Source organism: Chironomus tepperi, unplaced genomic scaffold, assembly GCF_022539635.2.
Source record: "Chironomus tepperi strain 1889 unplaced genomic scaffold, CSIRO-AGI_Ctep_v1 contig_34, whole genome shotgun sequence".
Lineage (NCBI taxonomy): Eukaryota > Metazoa > Arthropoda > Insecta > Diptera > Chironomidae > Chironomus > Chironomus tepperi.
Genome location: NW_027226156.1, coordinates 1,103,647 through 1,128,020, shown reverse-complemented (window position 1 = coordinate 1,128,020; position 24,374 = coordinate 1,103,647). Strand labels below are relative to the sequence as shown.

Genomic DNA, 24,374 nt, shown 5'->3' with positions numbered 1-24,374 from the left:
ATGCATTTAAATATGGAAATATAGAGGTGTTAAATGATTTTGAGGTTAGTTTAGTATATGCTCATATTAATAAGGTTTATTAGAGATGTGGCACATATTCAGGGTGTCCATAGAGACAAAAAAGTCAAACAAGACATATTTGACTGTCACGGAACACTATATGGACGTCCTAGAGTGTCTTCGCAGACTAGTTGGGCGTACTTGGATGACATGGACACAGTTTGGACATATTAGGATACTATGACACTCAAGTGAAGCATACAAGTGAGAGGTGGCTCACAGCTTGGACATACTTAGGTGTGGTGGCATTCAAATTGGATGTACATGGGTATCGGGGCACACAAGTTGGACGTAATAGGGTGTCGTTGGTCACAGCTTGGACATACAAGACTGTCGCGGTACACAGGTTGTACAAACAAAAGCACTGATTAGACATACCAGTGAACCACGGCACACAGACTCTACAGACTAGGCTATCGTGAGTAGCACACAGGTTGGACATAATCAAATTTTATGGACAACAGGTTGGACATACTGATATGTCGCGGTACACAGGTTAAGCATGCTAGGATACAAATGCCTTATATAAAAGTGCCATGGATCACAGGTTGAGCTTCTCTGTACTATATCATAGTTCATACTAAACTAAATTATCCAAAATTTCAAATTTTTAGTACCTTAACTGGTCTCGCTGTCCCATGCTCACATCCAGTACCAGTCCTCAAAATCCTCGACTCATCAACTTCATCTCCACAAAAAAAAAAAAAAACAGACAAAAAAGTTAATTTCTTTTCATCATCAACTCGCGCGCCAGTTCAGCCCAAAAAAAAAAAATGAGCCTTTCAAGTCCATCAAAAATTTCTTTCTCAGCTCCGACTGAATATATCTATATATTTTATATAATAGTAGGGCCCGATGCATGAAAACGAGAACTATTAATTACACATCATAAATCTTATAATCTTTCTCCTCCCTCTCATCACATTTCAAACCTCGCTCAAAAGCGATAGCTTGTACCTCTTTCGCATGCCTTCTTTCTATGTGCTGTTGTTGTTGATCGTTTTGAAGGAATTTTTTTTTTTGTGTTGTTTGAATGATGAGAGGAATCGGAATGGATATGAAGAAGATGAAGAATAATTACTTTTTGTGTGTTTGACTATTAATGTGCGTGTGTTGTTCTGGGTTAGGTGTGACAGGGTTGGGATTTTTGGATGGGGTTGGCTAAAATACGCATGGCTGTAGATTTCAACTGTACCTTAATATTGTAGTTCGTCCAAGGATACAGGCCCTACAATTTTGACAATTTTTGGTATAATTTACAGAAATTTTGATGAATTTTTCTGATTTTGGTGCCGAAATACTGAAGCAAAATGAAGAATTTTGTCTAAATTAGAGAAGGGGAGTAGGGGGTTGACCTTAAATATCCATATTAGATTGTTGACCATCATGATGACTTTTTTGGTCTACTTCGATATGGAAAAATGAAATTTACAGTCCAAGCTTCTTGCAAATAATCCTACAATTTATAGGCATAGCATAGGGGGTAAGGGATAAAACCCACAAGCTTAGGGTCGACTTTTGCAATTCCCCACAATGCAAAACACAATCCTTCAAACCCAACTCTGTCTACAAGAAATATATCCATGCGTATTTGTCTGTAGCATCGCGAAAGGTTTAACCTTTCTTTTATTTTTTTATTTTTTACTTTTTTACTATCGCACCTAATAAGTAGATTTGGAATTGAAAAAAATATATAAATGTAATATAATTATTAGGTTCATGATTGTAATTTTAATGATTTTTTTTTGTATTTCTTCTTGGTTCTTTTACTTTTTCTGATAATATTCTAATGTTAGCTAACTATAGAGTTGGATTTGGATTGGAAATTATGGGAAATAGTAAGTTCAGATCTAGATTTTTGTGGGTATCTAAAGAATTTAGGGTTAAGGACATTCCCAGGGACGTATTCAAGGGGGTAAGGGGTTGTTGGTCAACCTTTCTTCCCAATATTGTTAAAATTCTTCTATTCGTCATGAATACATCCTCAAAAACCAGCAAATATTGAACATTTATACCTAAAAATAGTCTATGATACCCAAAAGGTCAATAAACAGATTCGATAAATTATTTAAAATTTCTTGAAGCCACATCCCTTTTCAGAACTGCTTACAGACATAAAATCTAACTTTTTGGGATTAAATCACACAAAAAAGAGAGGATTAATGAATGAAAATTAATTAATTTTGGGTCTAAAATCGGAAATTTATGAGAATCTTTAAGGCACGTGCTTAATTTTTCGGTCTTTGACATTTATGATATTTGTTGACATTTATTGAATAAAATTCCTCAAAAATTCAATGTCACATTCACTAATTGACCTATAAACTATAAAAACACCTCAACAGCATTGAAAAATCAACAAAAGATATGTTTAAAAACAACACAGACAATAAATCACAGACTATAATAAACAGATACAAATTCACTGAGGCATGTCAAGAGTTCAACGTCAACATAACAGCAACAGCAGCAGCAGCAATGATCAAGAGAGGCATTTAATTTTAAAAATCCATTGTGAATGTCATTGAATTAAAATTTTTTTCTATGCTAAATGTGAGCAATTAATTTAAATCAAGTTTGAAGATTTTGAGAGGTTTTTGGGAATTTAAAGCGCATTTTTGGGTCGATTGGCTCCAAAATTTATTGTTTAACCTCAAAATTTTGAATCCTAACCTCAAAGTTCGACAGTCTAACCTCAAAAATTGGCAGTCTAACCTCAAAATTTTGCAGTCTGACTTCATAATTTGGCAGTCTTACCTCAAAATTTGGCAATCTAACCTCAAAATTTGGCAGTCTAACCTCAAAATCATAATATAACCTCAAAATCATCCAATCCCAAACTGTCCAAACATTTCCAAAATCTTCAAAAATTCCCGCTAACATCAATCTAGCAAAAATCTAATCAAATGATGCCAAAGACCTTCCAATGGCACACATTTCTTGTGTTACGTTAAACCGGTGTGTGCCTATCAACATTTTTGATGTTCTCTGTAAAGCATACAGCAACAATGAGCGAACATTCATCAAAAAATGTTGATAAAGAAACTTCTTTTAATTAACATTTTCTTTCTATTTTTTTTCAAATGTTACATAGCGTGACTGTAAGCGTTAGAGATGAATTGCTGAATAAATATTTGACCTTCTCACATCCGTCACATTTAATTAAGTTTCAATAATGTGCTGAATAATTTTTTGTGAATGTATTTAGCTATTTATTTGCTAATTTTCAGTGACTAATATCCAAAAATGATGAAAATTTTATTAAAATATCAAATATTATTGACGAAAGCATAGACTCGATATATAGACACGATTTCAGAATTTAAGTGGAGCTTTATTTCAGCTGCATATTCACCAGATTGAAGTGCCATTCGTGGAAATTTCTCCAAATTTACTTTCGTTCCATGAAATGAATAATTTCCCTAAAAAAGAGGTTCAAATTAGATAAAGGCTGAGTAATTAGGGGTTTTACCCCAAATCCCCCTCAACCCTCCTCCCCCCAAACACTCCTCTGAATACGCCCAATATCACTATGATATTCTTACCGGCACAATAGGACAATTATTGCGAATATCCTCTGGAAAGTCTGAATATTTAGCAATTTCTGGATAGACATAAATATCACTGGTACAGATGTCACAATATGGAGTCAGTGGTGTCCCATACGGCATGTAACGATACTCGCCACCTGTAAAAATCATGGAATTATTTGACAATTTGACTGTCAACTGACTTGCTTACCTTGCTTCTTCAAAAGCTTTGTTTCCATCAGAATATCATTGCCCAGTGGATATCCTAATATCACATATCCAGTAATAATTTTGGTTTTATTTTCTCTGCCAATTTTCAAGTGCCATTCCGATATTCCAGGCTTCTCAAATTCAACTTCGATTCGGTCTAGAATTACTTCAAAGTAGCCAGGTTGCTGGAAATTTGGGAATTTTGGATGGAAAAGTCAGTAAGGTTTAGTTCTGAGACAGGTGATGTCTTCGGGTCTTGGGATTAAACCCTCAGGATCCCTCTGGATGATTCAAATTATCTCAAAAAGTCAAACTTACTAGACTGTCAATAGAAATGATTCCTGGCACTAAGATTGCCAAAATTAGTAAAATTCGATACATTTTAGTAATAAAATGCCAAAGTTTGAACTGTTACTGTTAAAGTCGAACTGAAGCATCATTTTTTATACAAAAAAAGTGTGACATGAAGCTGCCTTTATCTCATCCATATCATCAAGTCATTGCATCATTTAACTACCAATTATTTCAAAAAAATTTAGTGCTGTTTATAATGATAGTCTAGTGCCGTCATCTATGGCAGTGGTGAGCAAACTTTGTTCCTTGACGAAGGCGCACGGGGGCACATTGTCGCATTTAGAATCTGTCGAAAGCTGGATCTGTCTTTTGTTGACTTCTGTCAGTTCCTAATTCCCAGCACTTTTCCGGCAATCCCATAAGCTCTTTGGTGCCGCGACACACAAGTGGGAAACCAAATTTTTTTGGAAATTTCATGAGCTGCATGCCGTATGCGATTAGATCTTGACTAGCAAAATAAAGGCTGCCCAACAACTGATCTAGAATCTTCATCTATCCACAAAATAGAATCAATACAATTACAACAAAAGCATTTTTGTCGTCCATAAATCTCATCGCAGTTACCACACAATAGAATCATCTAAAATTAGACAAACAAAAAAAAAGAATCTTTTCATCTCTCTTTTTATGGACACACTCAGAATTTGCATAAATATTTACCAACTCTACCTTTATTTTCCTTTTTTTTCTATTTTGCTTTTTAACGTCTTTTTTTGTGTCTTTTTCTGTTCATATTTATAGTTAGTGCTAATTCTTTTGAGAGTCAATAAGACAAATGATGATGGGGTCACGAGTGGCAATGATTTTTGTGCTGTATCTTGTGGAATATTTTAAGATTTTTTATTCGTTGTTTGAGGATTTTGAGGATGGATAATCTGTTTTGGGATTGATAATGAAATTTAAAAACAGCTGAAATAGTGAAGTTCAGCTTTGGTCGAGTGACGCTCAGCTTTGGTCTAGTGAAGCTCAGCTTTGGTCAAGTGAAGCTCAGCTTTGGTCAAGTGAAGCTCAGCTTTGATCAAGTGAAGTTCAGCTTTGGTCAAGTGACGCTCAGCTTTGGTCAAGTGAAGCTCAGCTTTGGTCAAGTGAAGCTCAGCTTTGTTCAAGTGAAGCTCAGCTTTGGTCAAGTGACGCTTAGCTTTGGTCAAGTGACGCTTAGCTTTGAGTCTTGTGATACTCAGCTTTCAAACTCTTCTCCAAGTGTCCACACCTGCATAAATCTGCTTTTTAATGCCTTAAAACCTTTTTGTCTCAAAATTTCTATGCTATCGGCACAAAAATGTTTTATTTCACACTCTATAATGATGTCTTTGGCAATTCTCTCATGTGATTATCAGCCGATTAAGTCTGATGAGTTTTTAAATATTTTAAGACTTTAATTCCTTAATTTATGTGAATTTTATTCAATTTTTTGTGACTTAAATTGCAAACTTATATTAGCAAAACTGGAAGGATTTTGAGATTTTTTTGGTGTTTTAATGACCTTTGACAAGACTTTTTGGAATTTACAAAAATTCACGACTTTTATGATTTACTGCAAACATCGACAATTTTATAGCATTTACGAGGTACAGCCACAAATGATGAACGATAAAATTATTCAAAATGAATCAAAAATTTAAATTTTGACATCGAAAATTAAATTTTATTGCAAAAAGTTTTTTAGTCAATTCTGAAGCTACACAAAATGTTTGTTTACTTTTATAGATGTTAGAGTGTTTATTGACTGCTAAACGATGTCTTTGGGTAGACTGGTGATTCGTTAATAGCTTGGATAGATAAATTTGAATATTTATTGGGAAAAAGATGGAAAATTTGAATAGTTTGAGGTTATGTGACCAAATTTTGAGGTTATGTCCAAAGTTTGAGGTTATGTCCAAAGTTTTGAGGTTATGCCATCAAATTTTGAGGTTATGTCATGAAATTTCAATATAACTCAATGTAAGAAGTTTCAAATTTCACACCAACAGAACAAATCTCTAATTCCTTCTTATTCCGTCTCAGTCATGCATAATCAATCCCCAAAAAAGCAGCTTCAAGAAGAAAAATCGAATTTTAAATGTGTGACTTAATACAAGATTTATTTCTTAATCTCTAATCAGTCTCTTCTCATCTCCATTTGATGACGATGTCTAATGTGGTCTGCGTTTCATGGTCAATTTAGCAATTTTTCTAGTTTTTTTTGGAGATGTCTGGATAGACAATGATAAATAAGACTTTATTTAGTTCCACACGAATGCGTGTTGATATGTTTGGAGATTTTTTGTGACTGTTGGTGGTTCTGGAAGTAAGCAACATTATCATTCCAACTTAATGACAGTCCTGAATCATCCAAATTGATTAAATGCTTTTGTTTCTGGCTAACTGACTAGTCATTTGCAAATCTTAGGTTACAAAATGAGTAAATAAGTCTGCAAAATGAGAATTTAACGTAAACAAAAGGAATTCTGATTCTAAATTGCTGGCAATAAACTTAATGACAGGAAATATTTTCGTAATAAAATATCATTGTAAGTGTTTTGAGTAAACAAATTGATACTTAGAATTCAGGTGATTCGTTGGTGTTGTTATATTGAATGTGTGAGGTATATTGGATGTGATCTAATGACATAACCTTAAAATTTGATCACATAACCTCAAAATTTGGTCACATAACCTCAAAATTTTGGACATAACCCCAAAAATTTTGTGACATAACCTCAAAATTTGATCACATAACCTCATAATTTCGGACTTAACCTCAAAAGTTAGCAACATAACCTCGAAATTCCATGACATAACCTCAACAATCCATTACATAACCTCAAAAAAAATTCAAAAATTATTTGCTCAAAAAATTCCCGATCAAGCACTTCAACCAGCTGGAATTCCGATTACAAAACAATTTCTATTCCCATTCCACATTCTCTGTTAATCTCAAATAAAGAAGTGTGTAATGAGTTTCCGAAATGTGATGGAATTATGTGAGGCACAAAATAAAATCGTTTAAAATCATTCAATAATCATGAAATAAAAAATAAAGCTGTACAGCACTAAAGCCAAATTGTAGATAATCTACGAGTAAATGTGTAAGAATAAAAAAAAAGGCTGAACAGGCTGCCAAGAACGACTTGGTTGAAAGAAGATCGATGAGCAGACGGCATACAGAATGATACAAGCATTTTTTTCCTTTTAATTCCTACTTGAGCCTATAATTAAATCTCTTCAAATCTGTTCAGCGCGATTAGCTTCAGAATTTTTTTTTTTTGTTCCTCTTTCTGTGATCTTCTTTGTTGAACTTTATTGCCTACAATTCATCATTTTCTCTCTTTTGCTTCGTGCTTTTCTTGGCTTTCTTAGTCGTCATCGTCTTTTGCATAATTTTACTCTTTTGTTTTGAAACTGTATGAGGTTAGGTTGCTGAATTTTGAGGTTATGTTCGCAAACTTTGAGGTTATGTTGCTGAATTTTGAAATACAATTGCTGAATTTTAAGGTTATGTTAACAAACGTTGAGGTTATGTTGCTGAATTTTGAGATTATATTTCCAAAATTTGAGGTTATGTCATTGCCATCCCAAAGCATCGTCCGCAAAATCTTCCCAACTTCTCATAATTATCTCATTTTTTGAACCTCTTCCAATTTTCCTTCTTTCTATTCCTCTTTCTCTCGACTCTAAGCAGCACTCAATAAATATTTGTCAATTTCATTTAATTTATTTAAAACCAAACTTTACACAAAAAGGATCAAAAATGATACATGATGACCAAGGGTGTGGAACTGATTAAGAATCTTATCGTCTTCGTGCCTGTTCCACGCTTTATACCAACAGACTGTCCTGGTTACGATCCTAAGCAGCACAATGTGGACCACTTCCATACCCAACCAACCATCATACCCATTACCCAAAAATTAACTCAACGTGCATGATGATCCATCAAATGAAAAATAATTGTAACTTCAATCATCCAAAATCCATTTTCTAGTGATACACACGATACATGTGCGTGAGCTGCAAGCCCGACAGGTAAAATTTACTCAAAATCTTTCGTTTTTTTTAAACGTCATTTAAGAAGCTATTTATTGATTTGTATGGCTACGCATGAAATGGAATGAGAAGTGAAAGAGGAATGAGCGTATAGAGCACATATGGATGTAGATGAACATGTAATTACTTATATGAGAACGTTTAAAGTGTTTAGAATTGAAATGGAATTGTAAAAGTTATGTCGAGTGTGTGTGAAGTTGAGAGGAGATGTTTGGGAATGTGGGCTGGAATTTGGATTTTTCGATACTTTTTAATCCTCCAAATCCACAATATGAGGCTCTCGAGTCTCCAATTCTTGATTAAAAATGGTACACATAGATCTGTTTGGTGATACAACTTGTTCCTGAACTCGATTTGTTCTCCTTGATTTGACAGCATTCCTTATCATTTCAGAATAATTTCTGATAATTCTGAATATCCCAAGAAGTAGCTCCAGCACTGACAATATCGAAGATCCCAAAAATAAGCCTATTAAGCCACCAACATCAAATATAAAATTCTCCATTTCATATGTGACATAATTTGATGTCTTTTCGATCTGTGAGTCTGCAAATATGACTTTTATTGATGCATACATGAGAGTGTCATGGATGTATCTAAAAGTAAAGGATTCGGAATCAAATAGCTTACTGCCAAAGCACCATACTTACTCGCTCTTCTTCTCTTTCTTAATAACTTTATACTTGATATCTGTACACGATGGTAGACATCCGCATGGATATTCAGGATAATTCATCATATTCTCTTGATCTTCATAATAACTCCTTGGAAATATTTCAGTGATTGACATTACACAGCTATACTGAATAAAATCACAAACTTTCATATCCTTAGTTCGAGGCATCGAGAACTTGACACATCCACATGATTTATTTACAAAATTAGTCATGCATTCATATTCGCAGTTGGCTTTTGTATAGGATTTAAAGACATTTAATGGTTTCTCATCCTCAAAGTAGCAACCGCGTTTATCAGGTCTAAAAACTTTCAGTGACTCTTCATATTGTGTGACTTTAGCAGATATCAGAATAATATTTTCAATATTCATTGGAATGTCAATCGTCTCATATGAAGTTTGTGGCAATTCATTCGGTAAATTCATTAATAATTTGTAGTTCTTCTCGCGTTCCTCACATAAAGTCTCATTGAGAGCATTAGCAACTCCAATTGATAATGTTTGCATCTTTAAGGCTCTGGCTGGTTGAATATAATTGTCATTGGATGTATATCCCGTTTCGAGACTCCATGCTGATGGTTCCTCATCATCTTCATGACGTGACTCATTCATGACAAATTCAGCATTCCAAGTTGTGGAAATATTTGTACGCTTAAATGTATCAAAATCGGAACTAACATTATGAGTAAACAGTGACTTATGACCGAGCATGTTGAATGTAAAGCATATGCCATATTCAGTCACAGATCTGATAAAAAGCTTATCACAATCCTGATTGTACACCAAATATTTGTTAATTCCGCAATGATAAACAACATCTTTGAAGTTTGGTGCTGATTTAAGCAAGACTTCAACAACATTAAACTCGCTGTCTTGATATGCCATATATAGGTCATGATTTGGGCATGTCTGAATAGATGCACCTCTTAAATCATTAATATTCAGGTTCATTTCCTTCATATATTCAGGATTCCATGCTTCTTGTTTAATTGAAAATGGTGGACAGAATGTCACAGCTGGAAATGGAATTTGACTGCTTTGGATTGAACTTTCCTTTGTGAAGATTTCCGGTTCAATTTTGAGTTTCTTGTAGAGTCGTTGAGTTTGGTATCCGAGACCAATTAGCAGCAGGAAATAGCCAAAAACCTTGAATATTTTAAATAAAATCAACTTTTTTCTACTAAAAGCTGCAGCAAATGACATGTTGAACATGATTGAAGCTCTGCATTTGATTGTGAATGGGCAGGCAATTGTGGATTACATATTCATGAGCTTGATCTTGATAAATTGTGCAAGGTATGAATTAAAACTCTTCATTTAAGTACTAAAAGTCAATGCATTTATGAAATCAATCAATTTAATTTTCTACATCATCAATTTTAAGGTCATCAGCTTGTACAGTCCTTATCAAAAATGGTGAATCGCACATTCCTGTAATCACAAATAATCCTGCATCATGATTGCCATTTGCAGATATCTCAGTCATTGTTTCAAGTTGATTAGCTGATTGAAGTCCCTGTACATTTGTTGAATATCTATTTCCCATCTCCACATCCAGTTGAAACCATTTAAACACCTTAACTGCATGATTTTGGAGTGATTTACAAACAAAAAGTGCCAATACCGAAATTATAGACGATCCCAAAAATAGTCCAATCAAGCCACCAATGTCGAATATAAAGTTCTCAATCTCATATGTCACGTAAATTGATGTCTTTTTGATCTGCGAGTCACCAAATACGATGTGGATGATTGAGTAGAAATGCTTTTCGCTGTAAATTATGGAAAATATTTGAATTAAAAGTGTGTGGTTTATTGGACTTGTAGCAAGACGATCCATAGATCCAACCCAATCCCCATCCACCAAACCCCTCGCAGTACTCAACTGATCAATGAACTTTTAATAAAATTTGATCAATTTTGAATATTCTTGAGCATTATAGTCAGTTACACTCATTGTATACCCTTGCATCCGTTCCTCTAACTACCCCCCTATACCCCTGTACCCCTCCCTCTTCCTACACACATCCACAAACCACAACCAAACCTTAATTCAGAATCAATTTCAAATACCTATGATCATTGTCCTTCTCAATATGCTTAATAACTTTATATTTGATCTCAGTACACGATGGTAGACATCCGCATGGATAATGTGGATATTTCTTCTTATTTTCAGGATCTTCATAGTAGTTTCTCGGAAAGCTAAAAATGATGTTCATATCACATCCACAATGAGCATCACAAACCTTCATTTCATCTGTACGAACCATCGAGAACATTGCACAGCCACACTTTTTGTATGTTAAGTTACTCATGCATTCATATTCGCAATTTCCTTTCGTGTATGCTTTAAAGAACATTAAATGCTTCTCGCCATCAAAATAACAGCCTCGAGTTTCGGGTGGGAATTCCTTTAAGGAATCTTCATTATGTGACACTTCAGCTGATATCAAAATTACTTTTTCTTTTCCAATTGGATAGTCGATAGCATCGTATGAGATTTGCGGGATTTCATTCGGTAAATGTAGAATAATTTTGAAACTTTTTTCACGTCCTTCACATAAAGTCTTATTCTGAAAATGGTTTGTATCTACAACTAGTTTCTGCATTTTAAGAGCTCTTATAGGCTGAATGTTCTCTTGATTACTTATATATCCAGTCTCAGGACTCCATGTTGATGGTTGTGGATCATTCTTATCATCATGATGAGCTTCATTCATTGTGTCATCAAATGTCCACGATTTTGTGACTTTTGTGCGCTTATATATGTCAAAATCGGAACTGATGTCATCGTTGAATATCGATTGATGTCCAATCATGTTTAATGTGTAGCATATGCCTTTATCAGTCATGGATTTAATGAATAATTTGTCACAACCCTGTACATCCGCATAGTATTTGTTAATGCCACAACGTTGAAAAAAATCGCGAAAATCAGGCGATGCCTTCAACATGATGTTAACTAGATTTGAGTCAGAACTTATATATTTTATGCTTATTTCATGATCTCCTTTACATGTCAAAATATGAGCAGCACGTAAGTCATTTTCAGTCAAATTATTAAGCTTCAAATATTCAGGAGTCCATGCTTCTGGCTTGACTGTATATGGTGGACAAATAGTCACAGCTGGAAATGGAATTTGACTGCTTTGGATTGAACTTTCCTTTGTGAAGATTTCCGGTTCAATTTTGAGTTTCTTGTAGAGTCGTTGTGTCTGGTATCCGAGACCAATTAGCAGCAGGAAATAGCCAAAAAACTTGAATATTTTAGCCAACTTTTTTCTATTGAAAGCTGCAGCAAATGACATGTCGAACTTGTTTGAAGCTTTGCATATGATTGTGGATGGGCAGGCAATTGTGGATTACATGTTCATGAGTTAGATCTTGATAAATTGTGAAAGGTAGGAATTAAAACTCTTCATTTAAGGACTGGAAATTAATGTAATTATGCAATCGATATGAATTTGATTGACAAAGTTGAGTCACAAAAGGGGGTTGAGCCTCCATCCAACCTTGGAAGGGGGGTAGGGGTTAATAAGTGAATAACCCAATTGTTGGAATTGGATTTTCCTACTTAGGCTAATCTTTTCTACAAGCAGCAAGATTTAGAGAGCAATTTTTAATGTCTGCATCTGTTGAAGGCCTTTACATCAGACTTTGTGGATGGTAAGAGAGCTCGTGGTAGACCGAAGAACTCCTAGAAGGAGCTGAATGTCCCTTTAGCCGATAGAGACAACATTGCATTTGGTATTGGCAAAAAGCAGGCAAAAGCCGGCGATAGAACCATCTTTAGGCGTCATCTGAGGGATGCCATGGATCACATCGAAGTAAGTATCTGTTAATCCACAGACGGTTCCTTTTGTGATTCAGGATATATCCGAAGACCCAACCGTGAAGCTATATCACTGCTTCAAAGAACTCTCAGATATTCAAATTTCACATTGTCTCAATTTTTTTTCATCTCATGACCATTGAAAATTTGAATCTTTTATAAATCGATCAATCTTATAACAATGCTTAAGGCATCTAAACCCACAATTTCTTATATACATTTTTTTTTATATTTCTTCTTTCATTCTCGATCGCGCTATAGTTCTATAGAATCGTAGATGTATCTCCATAAGTGCCTATTAAATGCTTCTTTATTCAATTGTTCCGCGCATTTATAAAAATGGTTTTTTTTTTGTAGAGAATTTAATTGATATCACAAAAGGAGAATATGAAGAAGAAAAAGGTGGAACCAAAAAGTCATCTATCGAGAGTCACTCTTTTTTTCTTGGATTCTATTATCTAACAATTTGTATGTTCAATTGGTATAGTTTAATGTATAGAAGAAATGTTTAAGTTTAATTTAATTTTTGAAATGATTTGGAGCGGGAAAATGCAGCAGTTGGGGAGTTTGGTGTGATTTTTTGAGGTTTAGAGCGCATTTTTGATGCTTACTTGGGGATTTGTGAACATAGACGCATTATGTGGACGTATTTTATGGTAATCAGTATCAAACAGTCGGAAGTTGCACGGAGCATATGAATCTTGACATAAAGAAGGATCAAATGGTCAAAAATCATCAAATCCATCAAGGATCAAGACACAAACCATCACCAAATGGTCAAAAGTAGCATGCATCACACGGTTATTGATATATTGACTCAAACTAGTTTCATATGAACAATATTTGGATACATTTAGCATCAATCGGTCAAAAAAGGCATGCAGCATACAGATCCCGACCTAAACTAGTGCCAAGTAGTAAAAATTTGAACGCAGCACATCAATACCCAATCTGCCTCACAATTCCTCCAAAACAAGCTCCAAAAAATCTATAGATTGCGATAAATATCTCTTTAGTACTTCCAATGTTAAGAAAAATATAACAATAACCATAATAATAGTAAGAGTCAAGAATCGAGTACAAGAAGAAGAAGTCTTTATACTCAACAATAGAAGCCAAAGACGATGAAGAAGGCGAATAAAATCGAATTCTTTCTAATTTCCTTCTTTCATTTACCATGTACAGCATTCGCGTACACATCATAAGAACAAGAATAATTCTTCACGGTAAAAGTCGCGTCATCTTCGTCTACGCAGGCTAGACAAAAGAGAATCAAAGTGGAGATAACAAAAAGTGAGAAAGAATATAAAGTCATGGATTGTGTTTTGTCTCCGGTACTGTGTTTTTTTAAAAATCATCCAACAAACCAACTGAAACCGACAATCGACTTTTGTACACCTGAAAGAAATGTTTAATTGATTTATCTTTTGAAGAAATTGTTTGGATCGTATGAATGATTCGATGGATGGTGATGTTGTGGAGCGCATTTATGGGAACATATGTTCAGCTTTGAGACGCTCAGCTTTGAGACGCTCAGTTTGAGACGCTCAGCTGAAAAAAACAATCAACTGGAAAAACGCTCAGACAAAACAACGCTCAGAAGAACGCTCAACTGAAAGACACTCAGCTGAAAAGACGCTCAGCTGGAAAAACGCTCAGACACAACGACGCTCAGCTAAGAGTACGCTCAGCTGAAAAGGACGCTCAGCTGAAAGAACGTTCAGCTGGAAGGACGCTCAGCTGAAAGGGACATTCAGCTGCTTAGATTCAGACAATCTGCATAAAATTCCAAAAACATCATTTCCTACAAAAGCAGCTTCTCAAAAGCAAAACTGAATCAAAGAAGCAAGAGAGAATTCAATTAGAAGTTTCATTATATTAGATATAATCATTCTTAGCGGTGCTTAAATTGAATTAGTTATGTGTTGGATTTTGTTGTCGACCACTGCTGTGCATTGTGTCATTCCTCTTACTGCGTAGTGATTTTTTTTTCTCTCTTAATTGTTTCTTTCTTCATGACTTAGAGAAGATTTTGAGATATAATTAGGTATAATCAGTAAGATAAGAAGATTATGCTGTGTTGTTGAGTTGTGGCTGTGGTGGAATGATGATGGGGATTTTGGTGGATGTGATGAATTTTGAGGTTATTTGATTAATGCATCAAATATTGAATGTGTATTTTAAAATTTCTCATTAATTGATGTTGAATGTGAACATTTTCAAATCTGAGCGTCATTAAGGCTGAGCATTTCTACGGCTGAGCGTCCTTAAGGCTGAGCATTACTTAAGCTGAACGTTTTTAAGACTTACCGCTCTTAAAGTTGAGTATTCTTATGGCTATCATTCTTAAGGCTGAGCGTTCTTTAGACCAGGCGTTCTTAAGGTTGAGCATTCTTGTGGCTAACTGTCCTTAAGGCTGAGCGTTCTTTAGGCTGAGCGTACTTAAGGCTGAACTTTCTTATGGGTAAATTTCCACGAGGCTGAGTATTTTTAAGACTGAGTGTCTTTAAGCTGGGCGTCCTTCAATCTGAGCGTCCTTCAATCTGAGCGTCCTTCAGGCTTAGCGTCCTTCAAGCTGAGCGTTCTTAAGGCTGAGCATTCTTAAGACTGTTCGTTATTAAGGCTGTGTGTCCTTTAGACTGTGCGTTCTTAAGGCTAAGAGTTCCTTACGTTCTTTGCTGTTCAATACCTAAAATTTATTCATACTAATGCAGTACAAGTTAATACTTCAATTCCACATACCAGCCATTACTCAATTTCCAAAAGATTATTATTTCTCGCACTCAATTTATTTCAAATTTATCAAATATACTCGAACCAAAATTTGCTACATCAATGACTGTAAAGAGTATTAAGGAATAATAACTTAAACATAATCACAAACTCACACTCAGCAGAAAACATTTAGCCTCACATGAACTATCAATAGGATTATTAAGGCTTCACAATTTTTCATATTCTTATACTTTTACTTCTCTTCATAATCTTTTTTTTTTCTCTCTTTTATGTGCGCTTCCTTTTCGTACAATTGAAATCTTTTGTGTGCCTGCAAAGAAGATTCTGTATTTATATTCGTACAAAGAGCTCAGATGATGCTGTGAATCGCTTATGAAAAGAAGATTTGAGCAAATTTTATGATATTATGAATAAAAATTGTTCAATGCACACACAAAAAAGAATTGAGACTTAAGCTTACATCATGCTGCGATAATTGAAGCTACTTTAAGTGATTCTTTTGTGTGATGAAAATTTAATAATTTTTAGAGTCAATTTGGAATTTTTGAAAAATGTTTAAATGATTTTTAAGTTAATGTTTTGTTGAAGATGCAGCTGCTCAGCTTTAACACGCATGTCCTGAGATTCATGTCGCATACCTTCAAAAGACTCAGCATCATGTTGCATTGGTTTTAGATGCCCAGCTTCAAGGCGAATAGGCTTAAGATGCTCAGCTTCAAAGCTCATTATCTTAAGATGCTTAGCTTCAAGTCTCATAGCTTTAAGATGCTCAGCTTCACGTCTCATAGCTTTAAGATGCTCAGCTTCAAAACTCATAGCTTAAAGATGCTCAGCCTCAAAACTCATAGCTTTAAGATGCTCAGCTTCAAAATGCAAAGCCTTAAGATGCTCAGCTTCAAAACGCAAAGCCTTAAGATGCTCAGCTTCAAAACTCATAGCCTTCAGATGCTCAGCTTCAAGTTGCATACCCTTAAGATGCTCAGTTTCAAGTCTCATAGCCTTAAGATGCTCAGCTTCAAGTCTCATAGCCTTAAGATGCTCAGCTTCAAAACTTATAGCTTTAAAATGCTCAGCTTCAAAACGCAAAGCCTTAAGATGCTCAGTTTCTTGGACCATCTGTATTACATCCCTCATGCTTCATACAACAGCCATCTTAAAACATTCAACTCATCCACAATCTCGTGCAAAATCCACCAACCGTTTCTCAACCAAAATTTTCACACCAAATTAAAATATTTCAATCGAGACACAAAAGACGAGATCATTAACATAATTAATTGAATTAAAATCTTCTTTTAAAGCAAATTTCTTGAACAACAAATGAGCATTATTGAGAATAATTGAATTTAAAGAGCTCCACTGACTTTTCATTCTGTCATTCTTTAACTTCTTTTTTTACTTTGTGTATCGCTTTGTTCCACACATTTACTTACCAATAATAATTTAATTCACATCCCTTTAGTTCTGGTTTGTTGCGTAAAATTGAAGATTTTCTTTCTTTTTTTTTTCAAGCTTCTTTTTGATGTTCGGTCGATGGTAAAAGAAACAAAACAATGAGCATATAGCATGATTTGATTGACATTGAAATGCATTCGAATATTTTTAAATGGTTTGTTAAAGCGAGTAAATGTCAATAAATTTCTTGATTCTTCGCTTTGAATGGATATAATTTCTGGGGATTTTTTGGAATTCAATTGAAGATTTGATTGATTTTGGATGTAGGTTAACAATGAATATTTACTAGGAAGAAGCAGCAATGGACTGAAATAATGTATCATTGGCTTTGCCAATCTTATAATAATAAAGCTTAGTGACGCACAGCCGAAAGGACGCATAGCAAAAAGGACGCTCAGCTGAAAGGATGCACAGCCGGAAGGAAGCAAAACTATAGTAACGCACAGCCGAAATGAATCTCAGCCAAGGTGACCCTCAGTCAAAGTAATGGTCAGTAGTTACACTTATTCATAGCAACGATGATCATTCATAGTTACGCTCAGCCTTAGTAACGCTCGGCCGAAGAAACGCTCAGCCGTAATGACGCTCATTCATAGTAACGATCAGCAATAGTGGCACTCAGCCGTAGTAAAGTTCAGTCGAAATAACGCATAGCCATAGTAACGTTCAGCCGAAAGAATGTTCAACCATAGTAATGCTCAACGCTGAGTTAAAGAAACGTTCAGACGTAGTAACGTTCAGCCGTAAAAACGTTCAGCCGCAGTGAAAATATTAAATCCCATTTAATTTCAAACAATCACTTTATTTCAGTTCTCTTTTAATCTCTAAATTAACATTAAAATTACATGACAAATCTGCTTATTCTTCATGATCTATTCCTTCCATTTAGTCTACACTCTTCATTATTCGCTCCATTTTCACAGCAAAACTTTCCACGTCCTTTCTTGCAACAATCAGGATTTGATGTTCCATTTTGACAACAATATGGTGGATATCCTCCATTTCCGCAAACATTTGCATTCCAAATGTAAGCTTGTCGTGGTATTCTGTAGTTGTTGTGTCCATGAATGATTTGTTCGTATCTATGATCTTCAAATGCCTTAATATTGTAGGATAAAGACATTTTTGCATGAAGGATGACTAAAGCAATAAGAATTAAGGCACTTGGAGACATTTTTGACATTTTTCACATCAAATTCCAATTTGTTATCGCACATCCAAAAAAAATAAATATTTCACACTTTACACAACAGCTTAAAAGCCCTTCAAATGACACCATCCAACAAAATATTAAGCAACTTATCTCAATTAACGTTAATTTCTTGTTAAGCATTACACATCAGTCATGACTGAAAAGTGAAAACTAAAACTGCATCGATGTTGTAGCATCTAATTTATATGATGTTAATTGAAAAAGATTATGTATGTCAGTCTTATGTCATCAGATCTCGAGATGTAAACTTATTATGCTGTATTTAGTTTACTTAGCATTGTCAATTAGTGGAATTTAGCTCATTTTGGAGAGGTTAAGTTGCTGCTTATGGGATGAGTTTGTTTGGTCTTTGGAATTTTGTAATAGAACGTGTTGCTATATGAAATGGGGATTGATGGAATTAGTTTGGATCTGCTTTGAATTGTGGGAGAGATTTGGGTTGGTTTAGAGGATGAGAAGCTTCAGAACTAGAAATATATTGGAAATTCTGGCAGTTTTGGGTCTCACAGTTTGTAAACTCATAAAACACTCATATGCCGTGTAATGATGTCTAGTTATATATCAAGCATGCCTCAGGAGTGGATTTGATCCCAACCCACCTCTCTGCTTCCAAAATTGACAAACTTCCACAATTTTTGTGGGTTTTTTGATACAAAAATCCCAAATTTCCCTGAATTGTTATTGACACTCAAATGAAATGTCGCTTAGCCGTGGTGACGCTCAGCTGCTTTGACGCTCAGCCGTGGTGACATTTGATCATTTCATTATCAACTTATGTTAAGAATGCAATGTTAAGCAAGCAAAATAGCAATTTTCAGTATAGATATCAAGCGTCCATGACCTTCATCGCCACAATATCATAAATCACCTAATTTAACAATAATAATAACAATTTTCTTCAGTACTCATCATCCATAATGCCCATTGTTTCCAACATCTTCAATTTGATAACTTAAAGCTGTAAAGGTTATGTAAAATGTGCTAAAATAGAGACATTAGATAAGAAAACATCAATTTTATGTTAGGCAGAAACAATGAATATTTTTTTTAATATTTGACTACAAAGAAGACACAAAATTTTGGTTTTGTCTCAGTTTTATGTCAATTTTGGATGTTGTCACATATGTTAAGTGATTTTTCTGCTGTAAAGCTCGTAAGGTAGTTCATTCGATTCTATAAACCTCAGTACATCAGACTTACTACACCGTTTGACAGCTCGTAGTGGAGTTAGAACTGCATTTAATCATTATCAAGGTATAACATGAGATTTAGGTAAGATCAAGTGGGTAAAACTGTTAATAGTCATCAAATTGCTGAGTTGGCAAGGCATTGACTCCAAAAAACTCCTTCAACTGATGTCTGGACTTCAATGTACTCAAAAAAAGTGGAATCTAGACTTCAGTGGAGTCGGCTTAACACTGCAGCCCTGCCAACTCTGTCTATAGATCACCTAATGAATTTTCTGTATTTTTCTTTAGATAAACATGCTCAAAATCCTCACATCAATAACAATTTTCCTAACAATTCTTCAACATTCTCAATCAGCACCTTCAGAACCATCACATCATCACAATTCCATCAAAGTTCTCGACTCAATATGCGGAAATAACGCGGCACCACCATTTTGTTGTGAAAATGGTGCCAAAAATGCAGATTGTTGCTTAAATGATGGATTTGGAAAGTATTGTTGTCCAAATGGATCTGATAATGAACTGTGCTGTGAAAATTGGGAAGATGATCCAACATGTGGATGGGATTTGGTTGATTATGTAGTGTAGTGTAGTATGAAATAAAATTAAGATTTATTTAAAATATATTGACTCAAATTCACTGATTATGCCTTATTGTCATAAAAAAAACCTTAATTGAAGCTTAAGTACAAATCTAGAAATTAACGGTCAAAATATTTTCAAATAAAACATTCAAAAAACTTACAAAGCTTGCTGAAGAATTCTTCAAATTCAGCACAATTATTTGAATTTTTTAAAACCGTTAAAAGAATTTCTAATACTAGCTACTCACGCTACTTACTTGTATAGTTCAATATTGATATAGATTGTCAGATGAAGATCAGCATATCAGCTCTAGTCAACCAATTGATAGCACTTTTATTAACATATTTTATAAAATTAATTTATTTACGATGGAACTGCCCCTTGTCATCGTAAATTATCTCGACATCTGACAATAATATTTCAATTTTATTAATTTTTGATAAATCTTCACCAAATGCTTCGTCCATAATTGTTAGTTTAGTGACTTCCTGAATGGAATAATGTATGAATTCCTTATTATGAGCTTTTTTGGGTGACTTTGCATCCAAATTCATTTTTACAACAGGCAACGTCTGACTAATGTCATTTTTATAGTATGAGCTACCCTTAAATGTCAGCAGTTCCATCACAAATACCACAAGTCCAATATAAAGGACATAAAAGCAAATTTGAAAGCCAAAACCAAGATGAGTAAGATTAAGAATTACTTTATCAGACCTAAAGTCTTTTAATGATGATTCCTTAAAAAAATCTGTATATTTTTTCAATAATTGATTGATTATTCCGCCAGTTATAAGACCTTCAACAATCTCCTGAAGTCTCTCATTCCATAAATTTGGATATAAAAATCCAAATGCATAATATGACTTGATAAAGTCATTTATAGGAAATCCCTTTGTCAATGACACATTTAGAAACATTGTGTTCAATTTATGCTCCAAATCGCATGTATAGATGATGCCTTTAAACGTTGGATCCGATAAATTTTGACTATAGACGCTTTCTAATTCTACTTCCGTGACTTGCTTGATTTTGAGACTGAAAGAATAAATTGAAATCGATTAGAAAAATTGGAATAGCTTAGCTATGTAACAGGGATGTAGGGAGTGAATGTCTAAGTCTGACTCTGAAGCAGATCAAGTGCCAAGGATGTACCTTCGAGTGGCATTCGAGCTATGTGCTGGGATAAGGTTTATAACTAATACCAGGTAAACAAAGTGCTTGATATTAGATCCACAGCATGCACTCAGACGTCCTCATTAGCATACCCGACACCTTACTTACCCAGTTGTTCCACTTATAAACTGTATCATTCTGTCAGTATAATAAGAATCTTGTATATAAATTGAAAAATTATTCCTCTTCAATTCCTCTAAAGTTCTTATTTCAGGTCGTCTTACTGCTGTCGTCACCAACTCAAATAATTTTCCTTGATATGCTGTCCGAATCACCAAACACCAGAATGTATAATTAATTAATAGTATTCTCAAAAAATTAATTTTTGACACTTTGGCTTGACCAACTCCAAAAAATATACGAAAAATGTGAAAAGTCACTTCCGATGATGATTTGTCATTTATTATTTTTTTAATTATCAGAGATATTCTTTGACTTATTTGATTAATTATGATTGTTAAAATGAATGTTAATCCAATTCCAAGCCATGTCTCTGTATCAAATGGCAGAACTAGTTTTTCAAATGACGTGTACAGTTCACCGGGTGGAGCAAAGAGTTGTGGACTGAAAATACAAGAACAAAGTTTCAATTTTGGTATGGAGCGGCAGGAAGGTGTAATGGGGTGTCGGTATTCAGGCAGATCTCTTTTTGGGTGAATCATGTAGAATCTGACGCAAATCATGCATGATTGATCGCGTAGGTAAGCCTCAGCCTAAACCACATTCAGACACAAGTGTAAACTATAGTATATAGGTTCTCCATATAGGTACTCCCAATACTCACGTGCATTGAATATTCATCATCACATTACGCCATACATAGTCACGGTCTCTATGGATAGCATAACCATCAAGTGATGGATTACTAACGACATTGTATAAGTAGAGATCTGGATGGATTCTCTCTGTACAGCCAGTAGAATAACAGTAAGTTATAAAGAGCCTAAAATTGAGAATCTCAGATGTTGTCTTTAAAATGTCTCTTATTAATCCATAAGTTAAGGTCTTGTTGACATTATCATAATGAAAATATTTCAATAAATTTGAATATCCATGCGTTCCTAGAACCATCATGCAATTGTGAAAATTTTTATATTTTTTTGAAAAAATTGAACTTTTTGTCCATTTTAATTGATTAATTATAAAGTCATTAATTAAAATAAGTTGTTGACTTTCATGACAAATTTCCAAATCATTACGATTTTCGAAAGTATATAGCTTGATGCTCATGTCATGCTTGTCAATTATTATAAAATAGTAATAAGGTGGAATGACTAAATTAGTTTTGAGACTTGAAATTTCAAATGTTGTGGCATTTTGACAATAAACTAAGAATCTAATTGGATTAATAAACTTCATTTCCATCAAATCTTTGTCATTAAATTCAGATAAATCCACAAAATTATTAAATAATAATATTGATTGATTTTCAAGCTTTTCCATCCAATTATAATGATTTATAATTTTTTTTACAGTCATTGTCATTGAATTATTCAAATTTTCCATAATTTTATCAATTAGGTCACCATTACGTCCACCAAAATCAATAATATCAATACTTTGTGAATATTTTGAATAAAAATTTTTAATTATTTCACAAATTGAGATGCTTAGCACTGTAATATTTTGAGAATTTAATGAATTTGCAGCTACAATTGATGAAAATAGAAATATATAAATATTAATTGACATAAATTAATCCTTATTTAATGAAAGTCCGAATGAAAAATGAATAAAATAGTCACTGTCGTGTCACACAGAGTATGACTTGTAAGCATGTAGGTTATTATCACCTAGATTTAATCAAAAATAATTCCAACACATAGAAATGGATCAAGTGCGCAGCTCCTATATCTATTTAATAAAAACTGGCAAATCCCTTGCAGCAGCATCTGTAAATATTTCTGAAAAAGTGTCTGAAAATTCAAAAAGATAGATTTAAGCTAATAAATTATGTCAAATTATGACTTTATTAATTTAAAATTACAAATGTAATGGCTATAAGTCTATTAAATAATTGCAAATTACTAAAATTATAAAAATATTTTAATTATTGTTATTATTATTGAAAGTAAATACGCACGTGGGTTGATTGTATCCTTCGAGAACAAATGAAAGTGATGCGCAATTCAGGTGTTCATTACCTTTCAGCCTCACCAGCCCAAGCACCTACTCCACCTCCTTATGCTTAACCGTCAAAACGGTGCGGTACTAACGAAAAAGGTTAATTGTGAGTGTGAGACATGGCGAGCTATCCTCTTGAAGTTGTTAATTAAAAACAACCAAATTAGTTAATAATTCCAAATAAATATTTAATTCTGTTTTATAGATAAGAGGTTTTTGCATATATCGCTAACTTGTGTATGTAAATAAAAAGAAGGTCTTCCATCAAACCATTTTGGGGCTTTCATCTGTGCCATTCTTAAATCCACGGAATCAAGTCATTCGCTACAATATTGTAAGTTTTCAGTTGTTCTTCAACCCAAGCAAGATCATCTAAATTGTTATGTGTGTTGTATAAAGAATATTGAAGTATATTTTTGCCATTATATCCTTTCATTTTTAAATATTCAACTTGTTCGTCGTGGGTCAAAAAACTTTTAATTTCATTCCAAGTCAGTTCTACAATTTCTTTTGTGTTCTTTTCAACAGCATGAAAAAGAAGATTGTTTCCATTACTATCAACATATTTTATGAACTGCAAAATTTCTGAATTTTCAAAATATTTTCGGAAAGTTTTCCATAAGGTTTGATGAAGTTCTGGAGATTGATTGAACATTGCTGCTGACTGCAACAAATTTAGATTCCATCTATTCAATTTCTTCAACATTTTCTTGATTTCATCTCGTGATGTAAGTTTTTCAAATTCTTGGATTACTAACTCAAAAAATTCACTTGATGAATGTTCTGCGACAATATGAAGAAAACTTTGATCAGTTTCATCACCTTCCTTGAGCGTTTCCAGAAACTTTCCATCACTTCTACAAAATTCACGGAAAAATTCCCACAAAACTTGACGAATTTTAACAGAATTTGGCTTATATACCCTATATTTATATAAAATCATTTTCCACATTTTGGATTTTAAAATTTCTTGGAATTGAGCTTTAGTGAAGTTTTTTTTTAGAAGTTGGAATGTCCACTCAATTATTACTGGATTTACATTATAAATCGCAAGTTTACAAACAAAATTGTTTCCATATTTATCTTTTTGGAGAATAAAATCCTTCAATTCCTCTCGATCTTCAAACGTTTTGAGCAAAAGTTTCCATAATTCCTTATGCAATTCAATGTTGTCACACCTAGCAGCGGTATAAAGAATATTTTG

The 24,374-nt window shown here is 34.0% G+C and overlaps 3 protein-coding genes across 3 annotated transcripts; all 3 read right to left on the bottom strand.

The window, feature by feature from the left end:
• Positions 1-3,329: 3,329 nt before the first annotated feature.
• LOC139097912 (uncharacterized) lies at positions 3,330-4,044 on the bottom strand. The gene is made up of 3 exons (XM_070649879.1): positions 3,802-4,044; positions 3,606-3,748; positions 3,330-3,482 (listed from the first exon to the last, which is right to left on the bottom strand). Exons 1-3 carry the CDS (start codon positions 3,827-3,829, stop codon positions 3,330-3,332), a joined length of 324 nt encoding a protein of 107 aa, XP_070505980.1. The 5' UTR covers positions 3,830-4,044.
• Positions 4,045-8,430: 4,386 nt separating this feature from the next.
• LOC139097902 (pickpocket protein 28-like) lies at positions 8,431-10,059 on the bottom strand. Its single transcript, XM_070649868.1, has 2 exons — positions 8,831-10,059; positions 8,431-8,776 (listed from the first exon to the last, which is right to left on the bottom strand). Exons 1-2 carry the CDS (start codon positions 10,057-10,059, stop codon positions 8,431-8,433), a joined length of 1,575 nt encoding a protein of 524 aa, XP_070505969.1.
• A 154-nt stretch (positions 10,060-10,213) lies between these two features.
• LOC139097894 (pickpocket protein 28-like) lies at positions 10,214-12,167 on the bottom strand. The gene is made up of 2 exons (XM_070649853.1): positions 10,930-12,167; positions 10,214-10,628 (listed from the first exon to the last, which is right to left on the bottom strand). Exons 1-2 carry the CDS (start codon positions 12,165-12,167, stop codon positions 10,214-10,216), a joined length of 1,653 nt encoding a protein of 550 aa, XP_070505954.1.
• Positions 12,168-24,374: the final 12,207 nt, after the last annotated feature.